Here is a 20,988-nt window from a genome sequence, read left to right as displayed (position 1 = left end):
TCGCCCTGAATTCTTTCTTGCACAAGATCCAAGAACCCTCTCTTGGGTCTGGATTGGGACCCCTTTCCTGTAACACCGGGGACCATGCGTGTGGATGACATGGAATTACTCAAAATGATTTAGGTTCATTCGTTTCGATACACCTTATACAGCAAGTCACAGGGTTGTCTGAAGGAGCCTGACTGGCGGTGACTGAGGAGGGGGCTCCTGTGGTTTCTCTTCTGGCCCTCCCCTCCTGTTCTCGTCATCCATTCCTCAGACATTTCCTGAGTTGTCTTCTTCACGCTATAGAATATGCTGTCCTCAAAAAGTTTCTCATCTAAAGGGCATAAGTGAACCCCCACTATTCTCCAGAGCTGAGTGGAAGTGAGTGGTTAGACTAGTAACATTTTATTTACAATCCATTTAGCAAATTAGTTATTTTCTTGGGCAGTCTTCTGAGTCTGACATATACATATCAGGTCTTTGAGGGTTCTCTGTATACACAGGTGACGCTGTTAAGAAGTCACTGGAAAAGCAGCATTTTCCCTTTGTCAGCAATTGAAAGCACTAAGTACTGTCCTTAACGAACACAGCTACTTTCCTTGACATGTCTGAAGGGCTTGGGGGCTTATACAATGGCTTTAGAATTCACTGCAATGGTGATTCTGGCAGTAAACAGCTGAAGAGGGGTCTCTAGGCAAAAACTGGGATTGATAAACTACCCAGAAACTTACGCTACATGGCTAGTATGAAAGTTTAGAAAGGCACTTGCTCTAAGGAACACGGGAGCAAACACCCTTAAATAACTACTACCGAACTGGAAACAGAATTGCGGGGTGGGGAGGGGGATGAGGTGGGTGCCAAGGACGTCAAAAGGAAAGACAACTGAGAACTAACTTAAAGAAGGCAAGAGACATACAACATGAATACATATAAACAACTCAATGAAACAAAGTAACACGACATGGAGAAGTCACAAAAATACAGCTTTAAACATCGCTGTATGGGTCAGATCTTCCACGATTGGAGCTTTACGTGTTGGAAGCTCATTTCACCCTATCAAATTTTAAAAAACAAAGAAGTGAGCTCTGTGGACCATCTGGACCCAAACTGTAACTTTCTTCTTTTTTTTTTTTTTTCTTATTTTTGTTTTGAGACAGAGTCTCGATCTGTCGCCCAGCCTGGAGTGCAGTGGCCGGATCTCAGCTCACTGCAAGCTCCGTCTCCCAGGTTTACGCCATTCTCCTGCCTCAGCCTCCCGAGTAGCTGGGATTACAGGTGCCCGCCACCGCGCTGGGCTAGATTTTGTATTTTTTAGTAGAGACGGGGTTTCACCATGTTTGCCAGGATGGTCTCGATCTCCTGACCTCGTGATCCACCCGTCTCGGCCTCCCAAAGTGCTGGGATTACAGGCTTGAGCCACCGCACTCGGCCCCAAACTGTAACTTTCTAGACAACTCCTAACTCTAGCATAGTGATACTGAAGAATAAAGAGAATTACTTTCCTTTTTAAAAAAAGTTTTGGGGGGAGAAAGTGGCCTAAAATGGCATCTAGTAGGTGGCAATCTGTCACTAAGATGACGTGTGTCAGAAGAACTACATAAAAGTTTGAATCAAATTTACTTTCACATCATGTATGAGAATATTACTTCATTAGGTTTACTCCACTAAGTTTGAATCACTGAAAACATCGGGGGAAAAAAAGGATTAGTTTTTTTTTTTTTTTAAATAAAAATAAATCCCCAAGAAGATAACTTTGTTAATTATTTAAAGTTGCTTCTTGATTTTATATTTCCTGTTCAAAACAAACAGTCTCAGCAATAATGAGCTATTTTCCAAAATCATGCTCATCTTAGATTTTAAAATCTCACTTAGAATCAATTAGTTCATATTATAGAAAACTGTTATAATGCCCTAATGCAATATTTAATTCTCTTTGAATAGTGGAAAAATTCTTTTTTTCTTTACATTCCAGACAAAGACTTTTTCTTTTTTCTTATTAAGGAATCACTTTAAACGATTTAGCATTCAGAAAAAGAGCACAAATAAAATTCGTATGTTGATATTCCCTCCATTTCCTTTTATTTCTAAGAATTACTTTTCCCACATTAATCATAAAAAGGCAAAATTCTGACTTACTATGTCAAAGGATCTTTTTTCATGGTCAGTCTTACTCTGTTTTGATGCCATAGAAAGGAAAGTTTCTCAACAGGCCTGTAATTTCCTGCAGTGAAATTTTTAAAGCCTCTCTTTCCAGGTTTCATGGCTCCACCTGGCCTTCCCCATCACAGTCAGGTTCCTCATCCTCCCGATATCAATCACTGTTTCCTCCCTCCCTCTCCTTTCCCCAGCTCTGCTTCTTCACTGCACTCACAGCCACTTTACTAGCTGCTTTTCCTTACTCTTTCCTTTAATTAAGATGCTGTGCTGGGGACAGACTTTCCAAATCCTAAACTTTTTCTTCTCTTGTAATACAGCTTTACTTGACACTGAAATCCGACGCCCCAGCTGAGCTCGTAGGGCCAGACCCACCCTTCCCTTTCAGCCTCTTCCAAGGCAGCGGGCCTTGAAACACCCACCCCCGATCTGCCGAGGAACAACGCCCCAGAGAAGTTCCATTTCTTCCATGAAATCATCCCAGATTTATTGGAGGCTGGCTGCTATCTACGTGTCACATTTTTCTCAATCAAACCCTGTCTCCAACACATGCTTATGTTTATGACTTTGGAAATGGCAGTCCCTTAAACATCATAATGACGACGCTGCCCAACAATGTGTTGGTTTAGGGTACATTAACTTCTGCTACTGCCATCTGTGACCCACTGTCTTCCTCAGTTTTAATCTCTTATAAAACCATCGGAGAATGATTAGCATAGTACTTCCTGGAATTAGGTGCTCAAAAATATCCACCTTAATTTCATTTTTGCCTCTCCTTTAATATCACCTCCAAAACAAACATTTTCCATGAAGAAATTAAGCGTGACTATTAACCGTTTCCAAACCCCAATATCAATGAATATCATACCACAGACATCACCCATGTGGCTAAAACAGTTGGGCTGAAATTTTAAATGGAAATGTCTATCACTCTTTGGGTGAAAAAAGTATGGTTTGTGGTGCTGACTTTTTATACACACTTAAGAAAAACGCTAAATTCATTAATCTATTAATCACTTCTTCAGTACAGATCCTGTGTGTAATTTATACAATTGTATAAATGCTGAAATATTTGGCATCTGTTTGTGTTAATGCAGCAGACACCAAGCACTAACTGCACAGAGCCAGCGACAGACTCCCCAATTGTACATGAGAGTTTGTTCAATGTTATTAATTCCTTCATTTAAATATTTACTGAATACCAAAAAGGGATGGGTACTAGGTACTAAGGATATATTTGAGAATATTCACTTCGCTCACAGAGCTTCCAGTTTAGAGAGAGAAGCTGATATGAATTAGTAAATCACACGAAGGTACATTTTTAAAATGGTGATAAAAACATAAGATTTACCATCTTGGCCATTTTTAAATGCACAGTTCAGTATCATTAACTAAAGTCATGCTGTGGTGCAACAGCTCTCTAATATTTTCATCTGGCAAAACTGGAAACTCGGTGTCTATCAAACAGCAGCTCTTCATTTCCCCTCCCCCAGCCCCTGGCAACTGCCATGGCACTTCCTGTCTCTACGAGTACTCACTATACAGAAGGGGAACCATAGGGTATTTGCCTTTTGTGACTGGCTTATTCACTTTGCATAATGTCCTCCATTCTTAACCATGTTGGAATATTTCACTTTGCATAAGGTCCTCAACTCTTAACCGTGTTGTAGAATGGTGACAGGACTGACTTCTTTCGTGAGGTTGGATAACATCCCATTGTGTGTATATATCGTATTTTGTTCATCCATTTATTTTTTAATGGGCATTTGAATTGTGTCTACCTCCTGACTGTTTTAAATAACGCTGTTATAAATATGAGTGTGCAAATATCTTTTTGAGGCCCTGTTTTCAATCCTTTTGGGTATATACCCAGAAGTGCGGTAACCAAATCATATGGTAGTTCTATTTTTAATTTCTCGAGACACTTCCATGCTGTTTTCCATATTAGCTGCACCATTTTGCACTCCCATCAACAGGTCACAAGCGTTTTGATCTCTCCACATCCTCACCAACTACTTATTTTCTGTTTTCTGTTCTTGTGTTTTTGAGAGTGGCCTCCAATGGATGTGAGATGATACCTCACACACGTATGTAGAGTTTTAGTTGTCGTATTACACAACATGCGAAAGGTAAACGGTATTAAGAGAACATACAACAGGAGTACATAGGTCCAGGATGTGAGAAAAGGCTTCCCTTGGGAAGTAATCAAGCATCTGAGACCTAAACACCGTGTAAGCGTTAACTTGGTAGAAGGCAGAGACCAGTGCAGTCAGGAAGTGAGAGGAGCAGGTGTAAACGCCCTGTGGGAGCTCACTCCTCACACCAGGAAGTGGGAGGCCACCAGAGTGGATGGGGTGAGGCGGAGCATTAAGGGAGCAGCGGTAGGCCTGGCAGGGCCTCAGAGGCCAGGTGAATGTCCCCAGGCTTTATCCTGAGGGCAACAGGTGCCAGGGAACAGTGACACCAGACTTACATTTGGCAAGATCACTTTGGCTCCAGTAGAGGAATGGGTCCAGGCAGATCAGATGCTAAGAACTAGTCATGAGGCTACTGCAATCGTCCATGCAAGAAATGATGCTGCACAAACTAACTGGATGGGACGAAACTGGGTGGAAACAGATATATTTAAGAGATACTTAGGGGTTAAAGGTTGGGTGCAGTGGTTCACACCTGTAATCCCAGCACTTCGGGAGGCACAGGCGGGTAGACCACGAGGTCAGGAGATGGAGATCATCCTGGCCAACGCGGTGAAACCCTGTCTCTACTAAATATATAAAAAATTAGCTGGGCATGGTGGTAGGTGCCTCTAGTCCCAGCTACTCAGGAGGATGAGGCAGGAGAACAGTGTGAATCCAGGAGGCGGAGTTTGCAGTGAGTAGAGATCATGTCACTGCACTCCAGCCTGGGTGACAGAGCGAGACTCTGTCTCAAAAAAAAAAAAAAGAGATACTTAGGGGGTAAAAATGACAGGACCTGGATTCATCATAATAAGGGGGGAGAGGACTGAAACTCAAAAAGGACACAAAGGTGAAAGGTTCCCACAATCTTAGACACTAAATAATAATCTTGCTTAGAAATTGTCACTTACATAATAAAGGAATGATTTAGAAGGAACAGACCTAACCTATTTTGAGTGGCACAGATTCCTCTTGCTCAGCTGGTTGCAGTGTGACATAAATATGACCCAAGTCCCAGGTCGTGACCTCTTCCTTCCAACATTTAGGAGAAAATGATTAGCCAAAATTGTGGAAAAATGACTTGAGTCAGATCCACACTTTATAAATCTTGATTTATAAACTCCACTTAAAGCAATTAATAAGCCTGTAGATTAAGAGCTCAGTTGTTCCCAGGTTTTATTTTTAGGGAAAGTCTTGTGTAAAAGCCAAAACCCTTTCAATGATGAGTGACTAAAACAGAAGTCAGGCAGTGCACACCCCAAGTGTGTGGGAGGAACCTGGAGGATCTGGGCTGAGCTGAGTTTCCTACCTCTTGATCTTGCCTGCACTAAATTTAGCTTTGGGGAATGAATCTGCATTTCCAGATGTCTGTTGGTCAAGAGCTGTACTGTCCAACACAGCAGCCACTGGCCAGACGCTACTGAGTACTTGAAATACGTCTAGCCTGATTTAGGACGTGCAGTAGTTACAACATACACACTGGACTTAGAGATTTAGTACAAAAAAACAAACAACAACAACAACAACAAAAACCCCACAAACTATTTCACTAACCACTTCTTTTTATGTTGACTACATCTCAAAGTGATAATATTTTGGAAATGTTGACTTAAATAAAATATATCAATAAAATGAATTTCTTTTTGCTCTTTTAATGGGGCCACCAGAAAATGTAAAATTACACACAAGTCTCCCATTATATTTCTATTGGACAGCACTGCTCAGGACTATTTGACTGTAAGGCATTTAGAATTGTAGGCTGCCAAGAGAAAGAGGCCTCGCTTAGAAAAGCTCCTATTTCCTTCCCTATTTCAAACAATTAGCTTCTACCCAAGGCTGTCTTCTTTGCCTTGGGTAAAGAAGCTGGGGGAAGGACATACTGAAGGCTACAAAAAGTAGACAAAGTCCCTTCCTACTCCAAGATGATAGACGCATGGTAGGAAAAGGGAACCAACCAACTGTGTTTCTGCTATAGAACAACAATATCCAACAGGTCAGAGATGGCTCTAGCTTCAGGCAGAGCTGGATCCAGGGGTGCGCTCCATGCTGATGGCTCTCAGTTCACCTTTCCTCTGTGCTCAATTCGTCCTCAGCCAGCCACCTTCTGCAGGGGGTCCTAGCCGCTCCAGGCTGACACCACCCTCCTGTAAGAGACCCAGCAGCAAAAGAGCTTCATCCCCCTATTAGTTTCTGTAAAAAAAATCCTTAAATTGTCTTTAAGCGATAGTCCAGCCTGGGGCACCACGTGCATTCCTGAATCAATTGCCACGGTCAGTGAGGCAGAGGACCCGGCTGACTAGTTTGGGTCACAGATCCAGACCCTAGAGGTGGCAAAGAGGTAAAATCAGCACCATTTGAATGTGTGTTCTGAAAGAGGGCACGGGTGAGGGGAATGGATGGAGGGCGGGCGGAAGATGACAAGATGCCACTGCACCCTGCACCAGGGATGTCTTTGCTGCTGCTGGGCAAGGTGGTTAGGGTTTGCCTTCAGAGCACAGTGGAAAGCATTGTGCACGTTTAAATACGTCCGTCTTTCAGTTTCCATTCTGCATTGAAATCAGGTTTCAATCACTAAGAAAGTATTGCGACTCGAAGCACACATAGGAGCACAGACACAAGCAACCTTGATTTCTCTTTCCTGTCTTCAGCCAAAGGAATGCCAACACTTAGGACAGCTGGTAATCACAGTTCAGAAAGCACCCAGTTTACTCAGTGGATGCCTCGATGTGTTGTGCTGCCGACGTAAGCAATAGTCACTGAAAATCGCACCTACTTTAAGTCTGTTCAGTATTTTGGGCCTCTCAGATATTGTCCACAATAGCTTTCGCATCATCATTTCCATAAAACAGAAACATCTTGGTACATGCTTACTAGCATGCTACGCTTCTCTCTTCTCTAACCTCCCGTGGTCATGTTTTCTTGCATAACTGGACTTGGTGGTCTTTCTCTGGCATTTTTATACCTTTTAAATAGGATAAACCTGAGAGGATCCCTGCCATCTCTGGGTTGGAGAACTGTGATGATGATGATCTCCAGCCATCAGACAAGGCCACCTCCCTCTGCAGATGTTGGAGAAGAAAACCCCGGTGCAGAATCTTAACAAGAGTGGCCCACATACACATTTCCACATGTTTCAAGAAAGGAAAAGTTCAAAACCACATCAAACGTACACTGTGACCACTGAGCATAAATATTACAAACAAACAAAATCAGCATGTAATGTGTACTTTAATTTGCTGACAGATATTTTAAAAATTAACATCAGAATGAATGACAAATGCCACCACCACAACAAAACCTCTGAAGAGAAAAAACCACCCACTCACAATCAAAGCCGCCTGGCCTCTAATTAGCACACAGCATCCTTGAAATGAGAGGCCAGAAAGAAAATAAACTGCCAAAATGGAGGAAATTGTATATGGGGGAAGGGAGGACAAGGACTGAAGAAATGAGGGCTTTCCATAATGAACGTAAAAAAATCAATCCTGTTGTTTGAAACCTGCTTTACTTGAAACAAGATTGGGCTCATGGACAGGAGACTGCAGCTCAAACATAAATATTCCTTCTAACTCAACATTCATATTTTAAAAATTCGATTGCATTGCAGGGTAAGTCACTTCAGATAAAATGTATTAAAAAGCAAAATGTTAAGGAGAATTGAGCACCATTTCTCAGACACCTGGTTCATCGTCACTGTAGCTGCTTTCCATAGTCACAAAGTGAGAGACCCGGCCTGGGGTCCAACCGACTCGAGAGGAATCCCAGCCACTCCACTCCCTGCCTGGCCAACAGACTGATCCTTTCTCGCTAAGCCTCAGTTTCCTCATGTGGTTGCAGATTACTGAATGAGGTGACGCTTACTTCATTACACATGTAACTGCATATATTAAACATATTTTCATGAATGTGTTTTGCCTGGTATGTAGTAATTGTGATATGGAAGGGAAGTGCTAGGAAGGGAAGGGCGTGATCCCTTTAAATGATGCAGAAGGCAGGAAGGGCATGGTCCCTGGCTAGGGCTCCACCCCCAGGCCTGTGTCCAGGGACCTAAGTGAGGACAGGCATTTTTGTTTTCCTGCCCAAATGTTGTATTTTCCAAGACCACCCTGACCTGCCATGCTCCCATCCTGTGCCTATGAAAAAACCAAGACTGACTGGCAGACACGCTGGTGGCTGGACGTCCAGAGGAACACAACAGCAGAGGAACACTGGGCGGCTGGATTTCTAGAGGAATGCACGGACAGGCACCAGCGCACCGTCAGGCCACCTATCGCCAGAATGACACAGAGTTTGGCCGGAGCAGTTGGAGGACAGCCGGGCTGCCAAGTAGCTCAACTCCAGGGAAAAACCAACTCACTTCTGGCTCCCCCATCTGCTGAGAGTTACCTCCATTCAATAACATCTCATTCTCCAAGCCCACCTGTGATCCGATTCTTCCGGTACACCCAAAGCAAAAGCCTGGGCTACACAAAGCCCTCTGTCCTTGTGACAAAGTAGAGGGTCTCACTGAGTTGGTTAACACAAGCAGCTTACAGACAGCTAACTAAAAGAGCACCCTGTAACACATGCCCACTGGAGTTCAGGAGCCGTAAACACTCACCCCTAGACACTGCAGTGGGGTCGAAGTCCCCCAGCCTGCCCGTCTGTATTCTCCCCTAGAGGTCTGAGCAGCGGGGTACTGAAGAAGCGAGCCACGCCCCTGCCACACGCCCTGCCAGGGGGACAAGAGAACTTTTCTCATTTCAATTGTTCAATAACATTCCCTACTGTTACTGACATGTCTTATTTTCTTTAGTTTCCCTATTAAACCCTAAGATAGATATTATCCCCTTCGTACACCTGAAAAACAAGCTCAGAAATAATGCAAGTATGGATATTACAGAGAATAGACTTAGCTTCCTAAATGTCTTAGGCATTAGCGTAATTTAGTTCAAATCCTACTTTCACAGTTACAATTTGCACTGAATAGAAAAGAAATCGGATTCGGGTCACTTTAATCCAGGAGGATTCCGGAGAATCCAGAGGCAATTAGGATAATGGGAGTTATGTTCCCATCACTGCCTGTGGAAAGAATCTGAAACCACTTTAAGGAGCTTCCAACTTAAAAAAATATACTTTCTCCTTTGTTTTTAACCAGAAGGAGAAAAACAGAAACAAGTTGGCATTATATGTAACAATGACAAAAGCCATTTTCTGACAGAACTGTTCTCTGATGGACGCCTGAGTATTCTGATTTTAGAACCCAAATATGTACAGGCTGTGAGAACTCACCTAGCTAGCACTGCCCAACTGAATGTCTCTGATTTTTCTTTTTATTACCAATGAAGAGGGTTGTTGTTACACTTTTGTTTTTGGTTCTAGGGCTTGCCTCAGAAAGGGACTGGTGTTGGGAGCCTTCTAGGAAGGAAATGCACACAGATGGGGGACCCTGGGGTGCAGGCGACAACAGTCACAGGTGCAGCAGAAGCCAGGAAGTCGGTGCCGTCTTAACTTCGCTCATCGTGCTTTGCATTCAGATGAGAACGTCATCCAGAAATACCGTGTTACTTCTCGCAAACGAGTCTCACTATTCCACAAAACGTACGAGTTTAAAAGCCAGAATGTAAAGTGGACGTCAATGAATGAGTGGGCCAATTTCAATACTCAAGAAAACTGTACAAAAAGATGTCACGATGTTATTTCAAACAGCAAGGCGAGTCTCTGTTGACGAGACTTCCTCCTGGACGAGGCTGACCGCTCCTCACCAGCCATGCCACGGGCTTCTGAAACTTGAGGAAAACGGGACCGAGTCTATTCAATATTGTATTAAAGATTAATTCCGTAAGTGTAAGATATGCTTATTAGTTGTTTTCTGGAATGTAATCTAAAAAACTAGTAATTGCAATGCTAAAGTAATTTTTACCAGCTCCTTAAACCAATCTGTAGCTTTGAGTATAATACAACAGTTTAAACATGCTAAAGCCCTAAGCTTGTTTTTAAAAAGTGTTTATTTCCTTGGCTGAGGAAGCTAAGGGAACATCCCAACACCCGCACCTGGGTGAAGAGAGGCTTCCTTGGCAAGGGCTGCCCATAAGGCCAGGCAGCACACAGGAAATTGTCACTGAGCTCCCCACCCGGGATGGGCTTCGAGGCTGGCTTCATACAGTGTCTCAACAATCGCAGAGACACTTTTGGAGTCCTTTGCTTGTCAAATAAAAAATAATCAAACAGTAAAAAGAGGCTTTCGTTTTTGTTTGCCGTGTTGTCTTCCTCGTCCATCTTTCAGGCCCTAGGAGGATTCTGAGGGTGGTTTTCGTCTGTGCCTGAACCATTCCCAGCATCACAGCAGCAGCCACGTGGCTCAGCCGGGAAAGCCAGCTCTTTCATGGATTTGTTTTAGGAGCAAACTCGTTGCTATCCTAGAAGCCCCCAGCAAGTGTCTCCCTGTGTCTCCTGCAGGCTTCCTGACCTGCTCACTGCGGCAGTGGGGACGGAATGAAGCTTTCCCCAGACTTAGGGGTGGAAGTCACAGCACATCAGTGAATACACACTGGGCACCCTTAGGAAAGGGTGAAGGAGGATGGATGTGGGACAACCGAACATGCCCCACACCACAGACCTTAACCTGAAAACAGGTCTTCCTTCCTGACCCTCAGGTGGATTCTGATACTTAAGCTCCCATCCTCCAGAGACATCCTGGAACGGTAGCCGAGCAAAGATGGCCACCTACTTGACATCACCCCAACTTCTCAGCTTACCTCCTAGAGCACGTACAACTGGGAAACTAACATCAGTCTTTGCAAGTTTCATGCGGAATATACCTAGGCCTGCTATAAATCCAGGGGAGATGATTGGGGAAGATGATTCACTGATGGCGGAACCCTTCCTCCCTCTGTTTACTTTTGGTTCACTGGGGTTTGCATTGTGTGTACATAAGTGTGTACATAAAACTCAAACGCAAACCCATTCCTGTGTTTAGAATGAAAAAAAAAAAAAAAAAGGCTGTCCTATTCCAGAAATTGGCTGGGTCAGGAGCTTGGCACTGCAGGCAGAGCTGCGGATTGCATGCTTTGAAGTCAAAAGGTTTTTTCCCCTCTCTTACTAGCAGTGAAAAGAACTTTCAGGGAAAAGCAGCAAACGTTAGTGAGGAGAATTTTTCCGTGGTGAACGATTTCATGTCTTGTAGTGTAATTCCCTATTGTGAAAGCTAGCTGCTCTGAAGGCGGTCACCGTCACCAGCTGGCCATCTTACACAACCACTTAACATGAGCAATCACTCAGCTGTATCTTCAGTGTACCACCTTCTCCTGTAACACCCAGCAAGAGCTAAAACATTCTAATAGAGTCGTATTTTAGGTGTTTTAAAGCAGTGGTTCTCAAACTTTAAAGGGAAGAATCACCTGGAGATTTACTAAAGCCAAGATGCTGCGGCTCCACACCCAGAGTTTGCAATCCACTATGTGTGTCTGTGTATATGTGTGTCTGTGTGTGTGTGTGTCTGTGTAAAAGTGTGTCTGTGTGTGTCTGTGTATATGTATGTGTGTGTGCATGTGTGTCTGTGTGTTTGTGTGTGAGTCTGTGTGTCTACGTGTGTGTGTCTGTGTATATGTGTGTCTGTGTGTGTGTGTCTGTGTAAAAGTGTGTGTATGTATGTGTGTCTGTGTATATGTATGTGTGTGTGCATGTGTGTCTCTGTGTGTATATGTGTGTCTCTGTGTGTATATGTGTGTCTGTGTGTGTCTGTGTCTGTGTGCCTGTGTGTGTCTGTGTGTGAGTCTGTGTGTGTCTGTGTGTGAGTCTGTGTATATGTGTGTGTGTATGTGCATCTGTGTGTCTGTATATGTGCGTCTGTGTGTGTGTGTCTGCATGTATGTCTCTGTGTATGTGACTGCCTGCACATATTTTTGTGTCTGTGTATATGTGCTTCTGTGTGTGTGTGCATGTATGTCTCTCTGTGTGTATGTGATTGTCTACACATATTTTTGTGTGTGTCTGTGTGTGTGTATGTGTGTGTGTGTGTGTATATGTGCATCTGTGTGTGTGCATGTATGTCTCTGTGTGTGTATGTGACTGCCTGCACATATTTTTGGGGTGTGGGGGTTGTCATTTTGACAAGCAACCCAGATGATTTGGATGCAGATGGTCAATAGACCTTACTGAAAAACATCCCATTTAGAACCTATAAAGTGTTAAAATTCTTTGGCTACAAGGATTTGGAGTTTAAATCACAGCAATATTCTTATTGATGAAGGTTCAAAAACAGTTCGTCACTCCAGGAAAAAGAAGAGCATGCATGTTTTAGATTTCCCACCAGCCTATTATATCTTCATCACAATCCTCTAAAGTAATCAGGGTGGGTGGCATTACTTTGCCTTTGCTGATTAGGAGATTAATGCAAGTAAAATGATTTGCCAGTGGTTACATAACTATCATAGCTGGGGCATGAACACAGCCAGGTCTCCGGACTTTTGAAGAGAGGTCAAGTCAGATGGCGTTCCCTCCAGCACCACTAAAGTCAGAAGTGTTGGGAAATGCATGAAGAAAACAAACACTTTTCCTGACCTGGTCTAGGATTAAGTTTCCCTCATCTTTCCAATTCAAAGCTCTACTTCAGCAGGCAACTTTGGGGCAGGCGGTGAGCTAAGGGATTTTGTCATTTTCCACCTTTAAGCATTTGCTTTGGGGACCCATATTCTATCTAATGGTTATGCTATGAGGGAAAGAGAAACACCTGGTCCCCTACGGAAAAAACATCATCACGTATTTTCCACAGCTGAGGACTGGCATTCCCCAGGACAGACACAACTCAAGTTTTCAATTTACTATAAATCCAAGCTTCGAAAGAGAAAAATGGAAAAACAGGGTGCCCCTTAAAATCCCACAAATGTGGTGTATTTTCAGGAGGGGAAGGATGCAGATGACTTCTTTGATTTCAGAAACTTCCACTGGGACTTCCTGACATGCTGTCTGGCTGGGTTTCACATACCATATCATGAGGTGATGCAGGGAAGATAAAGACTCTTTGATAGTATAGAATAACTCAATTCTATAGCTCTTCCTTTCCTCTGCCCTCAAGGGAAAGCCCGCATTCTCCCTCATGACAAAAACTCCAAATATAATGGACAAGACAAAGACATATTTAATCAAATTAGTTTAGGAAACCCCCGGCAGAAACAATGCATCTTTTCAATGGCTGAAGAAGTTATGAATAGACAGAACGTTTTGTGTGTCCAATCTGGTTCTGGCCTCTGAGTGAGAAATGCCGTTTGCTGTTAGGCACTAGTTTAATTCTAGAACTTCACATAACCAGGTTCACCTGCCAAAAACCTACTGTTTAGTGAACCGTAAGAAACGGTTTATACAAATCACTAGAAGCATTCTTCAAATAGTCATTTTGAAAAGTGGCCTTTTCCTGGAACACCCCTTACTCCTAAGCATTTACCAACCCAGACCCCCAGGAATGAACAGGGCGTGGGCATGTTTTTAGTAATTCCCCAAAACAGCCAATTCCTTTTACTGACTGCACCTGAACCCAGTTCCTATGTCTTTTCATGACAGCATGTAAGTCCTCCCGAGCCAGCAGGAAGGCTTTCTGAGACTTCAGGCTCGTCTTAGCCACTCTCCACCCAAGCAATCCTTCAAAAGCGTTTAAAACAATGTTTTGTAATACTTCCCTGCCATGTTTCAAAGGATGAACAAAGTGCTGAGTCAAAATACAGAGTGGCAGACTGCAGGTGAAACACTAGAAAGGTTGGCTGTGCCACTAAAGTTACACAGGGTTTCCTGGTCCCCTTTACCCACTTGGAGCCCCCTGCCCTGGAGGTAAACTAGAGATGACACACGGTTCTTCAGACTCAGACAGCAGAGTACCTGCTTGGAAGTCCGGCCACTAGAGAACCACACTAATCCTCTCATTTACCGCCTAATGAGAACCTCAGTTTCACCCAACTATCCTCTATTTCACATCGTTATCATTTGCTTCATGGGAACCAACCAATAAAGTCATTAAAATGACATGTTTCAAATAAAAATAAGCTTTTACAGAGAAGTGAAATGTGGTTGAATATGAGCACTTCTTTGCTTCTGGATGGTAGAAACAGCTCACTACATTTCTGCTGGAAGAGTCCTTAAATATGTGAATGTCGCCGTTAATCTGAGCCTTCTAACCATACAGACCATCATGCTTATGTGACCGGCACAGTGAAAATGTCGGCACCTTAGCAGCCGCATGATCAGCCCGGTCCTTCCGTAGCTAGAAAGTCGGTATCTCGACGGGAATGGGAGGTGGCAAGCAGCCTACCTTACGCACATTTGGAGTTACTGAAGCACACGTGGCTCCCTGGCACAGCTCTCTGTCTAGGGCACAGGAGGGGCTTTCAAACGAATGGGCTTTTTCTGTCAGTCACACGCCAAGCGACTCCGTCCTGTCAGCTGTCACTCTCTAATTTAGAACACTGTCTATGGCCATCGGCCGAGGCCCCATCTATTGTCCAGCACCATAAAATTCCCCAAATGAAATATTCCTCACAGCAGATCCATCCTGAACCAAAAGGAAGAGAACACAAAGCAGATATTCTAAGCACCAATGCCTTACCAAAGGATCGCTCTTGTCTCTTATACACATCTAGATGTGTATAAGAGACAGCTTGTAGTGGATACTTTTCTTGGTTTGCTTTTTGTGGGGATCAATCACATTGCTTTAAAATAGAACTGATTTATTTAAACACAAAATACCTTTGTTGGAAAATGCTCATTTTGCTACACAACAATCTTCTGGGTTCACTGAATGCCATCTAATTTCCTCTACTGTCTGGATTTGGAAAAAACCTGAAAAGCATGTTATATGTTTGTCCTCTTTCCTTACAGAAAGCAAAGATGCACTAGACGACATGCAAGCCCACTCCTATAGGACAGGTCTGTCCGGCTCAGCACCCACACTCAGTGGAGGTCTCAGACAACGTGGGCTGTTAGCTGACAGAGCTACCAGGTGAAATGGCAAATAATGCTACCCTGGGCTATCTCACAAGAAACAGCCGCTAGACATGGTCCACACTTGGGTGGACCCAGGAGGTTTTGTTCATGTCTACAGAGTAAGTAAGGCAGAGATTGGAGCCAGGTGTACCATGCACAGGCCTGGCCCTGCAGTACGTATCCTGGGGCAGGAACACCAATGGAAGCCTGACCCACAGTTCCCTTCTCATTCTGGGCTCTGTGCCCCGGCACAAGCATCTTGCAAGTGTGGGCGGGAACACTGGCGCAAACATCATCTACTCAGTGCACATCCTTGCAAACAGCTGCCCCTTTGGCCCAGGGGTGTACACACTGACCTGGATATGGAGAGAGGACCAGGCAGGCCTGGAGAGTGGGCCTTTGGCTGTTTAGGAAGGAAACAAGGGGTTCTGGGAGCCCAGAGAATAGGTTACAAGTGGGATGACCGACTCTGTGCATCACAGCTTTTCATTCCATGTCGAGGAACACACCCAGCCACAGAGGGCCAGAGCGGAGGCCCCTAAAGTGCAGGGCCCAGCAGCCTCTTGGGGTCTAAGGGCAGTGCTGGATGAGGGCAACCCCAGGGTGGGGTCTGTGGGGTGGGCTTGGAGACCTGGGTCTGCACAGCTTCCTTGGTAAACTGCGGAGGTGTGGACCACAGGACTGTCAGCTCATTCCTCCCCACACCCGATACTGTGGGATTATAGGATACAGTTTGTCACTGTTGATGGCTCAATCTTATGCACTGGACAAAGACCATATGAAAGAAAAAATAAAAAACATTAAAGTGAGTGTAAAGGTCTTTAATCTCAGCCTCTCTAGTTCACAGAGATGAACAATGAGAGATTCTGGTTTATCCATGATCTGGTTCATAGAGCTGTTAGATTCATCTCTCACAGGTGACCCAGCTGAGTGTAACAACAAACCAGAGTATAGCATCAAAACTGTAATGGACATAATCACTGGATGAGGAACCATTCAAAATAGCTCCAGTTTCCAAACTGTACATATTGGTACTGTGTGTAATTAACACATAATTCATTATGGAAATGTGAGCATGCCAATGAGCCAGAGGTTTTAAGTTGACAGTTTTCATAACACCTGCAACCTCAAATGCCATTTCTGTGGACTGGATGACCTCTTCCAGGTGCTTTGGTTTGGTTTCTCTCCTGATAGACTCTGATGGAAGCAGGTAGGACCAGCCTCTCCTGAAGCTCATCGTGGTTGTAAGACACACAGCACCTGCTCACCCACCCATGGAGAAACACTGATGTCACAAGACACAGAAGACACACTCCCAATCAGGAGTACTTACCTGTCCTCTCATATCCGGAGCAATGGGAATGGTGGGCCAGATGGTGGAGTAGATGCCAAAAAACACCAGCCAGGTCAGCATGCTTCCCCAGACAGCCAGATGACTGAACTGCAGAGGGAAACAGACACTCAGACAGGCTTCTCAGCGGGCCTGGCAGGTTCACTCCAACTCCACTTGCTGCAGAATCCTTGCATCCAAGCTGCCTTTCCTTATGGAAAGATGTTGATGACTCACCAGATAATGGGAAGTTCAATCTTCCTAATTCCTGTGTCTCAGAATGTTTAACAATGAATTCAAGTAATGAATGGCCCCAAAGTACCCTGAAGATAAAGGTGCTTTTGCTGTCACAGCTGACCGTATTCTAAGATTTCTCCCGTAGTGACAGTGGGCCCCTCTCAGTTCATAGCAAGTGTTTGCTCCAACCTGTGGCTGTCTTACAATAAGGACTCATTAATCTGGCAACAGAGTGGCTGAACAGAAAAAATAAATAAGATGCTTTTATTTATCATTTCAAGACTTTGATCGTTCCATTCCGTTAGCCCAGAGTTTTTTTATTTTAAAATCTGAAATGGATGTTGCCTCTTAACAATGCCCCTTTAAGCACCTACTGAGTTGTTCATTTTTTCTTCTTTGTCCTCTTAATATGATGATCCTTGACTTCTTTCTCTCTTCACACCCCACAATCTAATCCATGTGCAAGCTCTGTTAGCTTTTAAAAAGATAAAATGAATCCAGACTCTGACCACTTCTCACTACCTCCTCCTCTAACATCCTAAGCGAAGTCATCATCACCTTTGACCGGGATTAATTGCCACTGTCTCTTAGGGGATTCCCTGATTCCTCACTGACCTCCCACCTCATCCCCATTTTTCTTAGCAGAGCATTTAAACAGCAGCCAGGTCATGACACTTTGTGAGAGACACACATGAAGCTTTGGTTATAATCTTTAAATGCTGGAAATAACCAAAATGTCTAAAATAAGAGAGTGATGAAATAAATGATGCAACGTCTCTAAAATGGAATACTCTTTAATCAAGAAAAATAACTTTGTTGAATTGTATTTTAAGGCACAGAAAATGTGCCTAACATATATTTAAATTAAAAGGGATTATGAAGTCTTATGTTTTATAATGCATCATCTTATTAAAAAATACACACATGCAGACACAGAACAAAGTCTGGAAGGTTCCACAGGAAAGCATTAACAGTGATTGTCTCTTGGTGGTAAAATTATGGACATTAAATGTTTTTTGTCCTTCTATATTTTCCATATATATGTGTGTATATATGGTTTTTGTTTTTACAATGAGCATATACATTTGAAATGAGATGACTGTTAATAGTTTAGAGCTGTACTATGTGCCAAGCAAATGAATCACCAAGAGACTCTGGATTACAAATTTACCCTGATAAAGATCAAACCACAATTTTTACACAGAAAATCTGAAAGAAGATAGCCAGATATTGCTTATTGTTTCCCTAAGGCTTAAAAAGAAACCATAGCATGAAAAATATCTATACTGAACAGAGAAACAATTCTAGGGAAAACTTACTTTAGTCCAAGCTGTGGTCTCCAAGCCAGCTTTCAGACAAACAGTAACGACAACATACTGTGAAAACAAAAAGCAGTTTGGAAAAACATCATTCTCAATGAGTTACTTTCACTTTCCGTGAGAAATCCCATCTCCCCACTCCAGAGCTAGTTTCCCCAAGGCAGCTCTAGTTTGGAAGTATGAGCCATGTCAGTAGCTAGTTCTCTAGGGGTTATTTTCAGGGAACATACAGGCAGATTCACTTCCAGAAGAGCTTTCGTTCTAGTAACAGTCTTTCTCATAAATGCTAGTTTTGCCCTTTTCTTAGCTTGGGAGAAATGGCCTTCCTGAGTGTTCTCCTTTGCAGGCAGGTGTAAAACGGTCGTTTGAAGAACGGGGAAATCTGTTAACCACCTGCCCAGAAACCCTGGCGCTGCATAACCTTCAGAAATGATGCTGTAAGCATTTCACAGCCATTCTGAACTTTGAAGGATATACAAAATACATTTTGAAGATTTGAAATAAATAATAACGAGGAAGGCTCTTTTTAAGCGTTTAGAGAAGTGCAAGCCACACATAAGCTGTTTAAGAACGGCTTAGTAAACAGAGATAAACTTACTGTGTAAACAATATTTCCAACAAATAAATAGTCGGTGGCATGACCACTGGTCAACACAGTATCTGAAAAACAAAGAAGTTACTATTAACATCCAAGGAGCCGAGCGTGGCCACCTATTTAATTCGGAGCATTAAACAGGGAACTTTAAGAACATCTATCGACTCACAGAATATTTCAAAATCCCATCTTGTGATTCTAATGCCTACTTCTCTTCCTAATGATGAACTTTTTCATCTTATATTCTCTCCAAATGAAGCAAATAAAGTCAAGCTTCCAACAAGCCAACCAACCAAACGCTTGATCTGCATTGAAATTTACATTTTTATAAACATTAAAATTTATCTTTGTCCAGTTTGTTTTAAAAAAGGAATAAGAACATATTTATCCATTTTTATTAAGTGCCACCAATGTTGAGGCTTTTTCCAGGTGTTCCCTTATGATTTGTGTTTAATTTTTGCTAAACTGGAATTACGGACCAATAAAAAGATAACTACATGCATATTAAACCAATTCATAATGACTGAACTTGGAAAGAATCTTGGGGGTATTTACTATTCATGTTCTCATTTGCAACTGTATGAGCTTCCAGAGCCTATCACCTGGGGGAACGCAAGCACTCCAACCACAGGAGTCTAGAAAATACAAGAAGGATTTGAAGCTTCAGTTTTCCTATATTTTCCTTTTTTTTTTTTCCTTCTCAGTGATGGCTATGATAATGTCTATAACAACGGATGCTAATAGAGTTGTTTCATCGTCTCCACTACACCTGCATAGAGAAGTCTGTTTTTAATCCTGAGTGGTCAGAGCCTATTTTAACATCAGGCTTAGTTTCCTTGGATGACACTGCCAACCTTCCTTTACTCTTATTTCTTTCAACTTTTGTTTTAGATTTGGGGGTGTGTGTGCAGGTTTGTTACAAAGGTTTATGTGATGCCGAGGTCTGGAGTACAAATGACTCTGACACCCAGGTAGTGAGCACAGTACCCAATAGGTAGTTGTGTTTTTTTGAGATACAGTCTCAGTCTGTCGCCCAGGCTGGAGTGTGATGGAACAATCTCGGCTCACTGCAACCTCTGCCTCCCGGGTTCAAGCAGTTCTCTGCCTCAGCCTCCCAAGTAGCTGGGATTATAGGCGCCCGCTACCATGCCCAGCTAATTTTTGTATTTTTAGTAGAGATGGGGTTTCACCATCTTAACCAGGCTGGTCTCGAAGTCCTGACCTCATGATCCACCCTCCTCAGCCTCCCAAAGTGCTGGGATTACAGGCATGAGCCACTGCGCCTGGCCTCCCAATGGGTAGTTTTTCAAGCCTTTCCTTCCTCCCTCTACTGTCAAGTTCTCTGGCGTCTATTGTTCTCTTCTTTGTTCATGTGTACCCAATGTTGAGTTCCGACTTATAAGAGACAACATGCGGCATTGGATTTTATTATTTTTTATACTCAGTCCTGGTCTGTGGCCCACAGGCTGGGTAGATAAGGATGTTTGTGTTCAAATTTCCAACCAGTAGCTGCTATACATACATATCTGGGCTCGCTGAATTACCCAATGCTTGTTGAACAATTCCACACTTATTAGAGAATATCTATTTTTTTTTTTTCCTAAAACAGCATAACGATGGAGTCATAAGTAGAACTGGGGAAGCATGGGTCCCTGAATCCAGCCCTTGGGCACATATAGTCTCCCGATTCCAGCCAGGTAAATCTGTGGATAAGGGAGGATGAACCAGGAAGGCAACATGACGGGCTGCACTAAATGGAGGGCCTGCTGCTGGGTAAAGTAAGAGTTATAACAGGAGAACAGGGCGAAACATGGCCACTGACTTAAAAAGGAATGGTCTCAAAGCTCAGGGGAGATGGGGCAAGGACAGACTGGGGCTTAGGCATGACTTCATTAAAAGGGAAGGAATGGAGCAAGTTAAAAAAGTAAGAGAAAGGCCAAATTAATCCCAAGAAGGCAACACACTGATGTATTAGCAAATAGTCACTCAAAACTGTAGGGGTTCACTTTTCAGGAACTGGCCTTAAGACTGTTTTACTAACAAGTGCAACACTTTTAAATGCCTGCCTCAGTGAAGAAATACTTCAGTTTAGTACGGAGACCATCTCTTTGATTCTAACATAGATTATGGCCTTGAAACGAATACCATTCTTCTTTTATGTACTCAACAAAGATTTACTTACAGCCTATTTTATGCCAGGCATTATTATGAGAACTGGGAAGAGAAGGTCCCTGTTTTTAT

General features: G+C 43.2%; 1 protein-coding gene across 1 annotated transcript in view; it reads right to left on the bottom strand.

The window, feature by feature from the left end:
* The window catches only part of ATP8A2 (ATPase, aminophospholipid transporter, class I, type 8A, member 2), a 537,919-nt gene that overhangs the window by 150,127 nt on the left and 366,804 nt on the right, over positions 1–20,988 (bottom strand). Inside the window, 3 exon segments of the mRNA XM_011999987.1 lie at positions 16,600–16,707; positions 18,153–18,209; positions 18,751–18,812. Of these exon segments, the coding sequence (XP_011855377.1) occupies positions 16,600–16,707; positions 18,153–18,209; positions 18,751–18,812 (227 nt within the window).

The sequence above is a fragment of the Mandrillus leucophaeus genome, unplaced genomic scaffold (genome assembly GCF_000951045.1).
Source record: "Mandrillus leucophaeus isolate KB7577 unplaced genomic scaffold, Mleu.le_1.0 Scaffold61, whole genome shotgun sequence".
Lineage (NCBI taxonomy): Eukaryota > Metazoa > Chordata > Mammalia > Primates > Cercopithecidae > Mandrillus > Mandrillus leucophaeus.
This window is presented reverse-complemented; position numbering and strand designations above follow the sequence as displayed.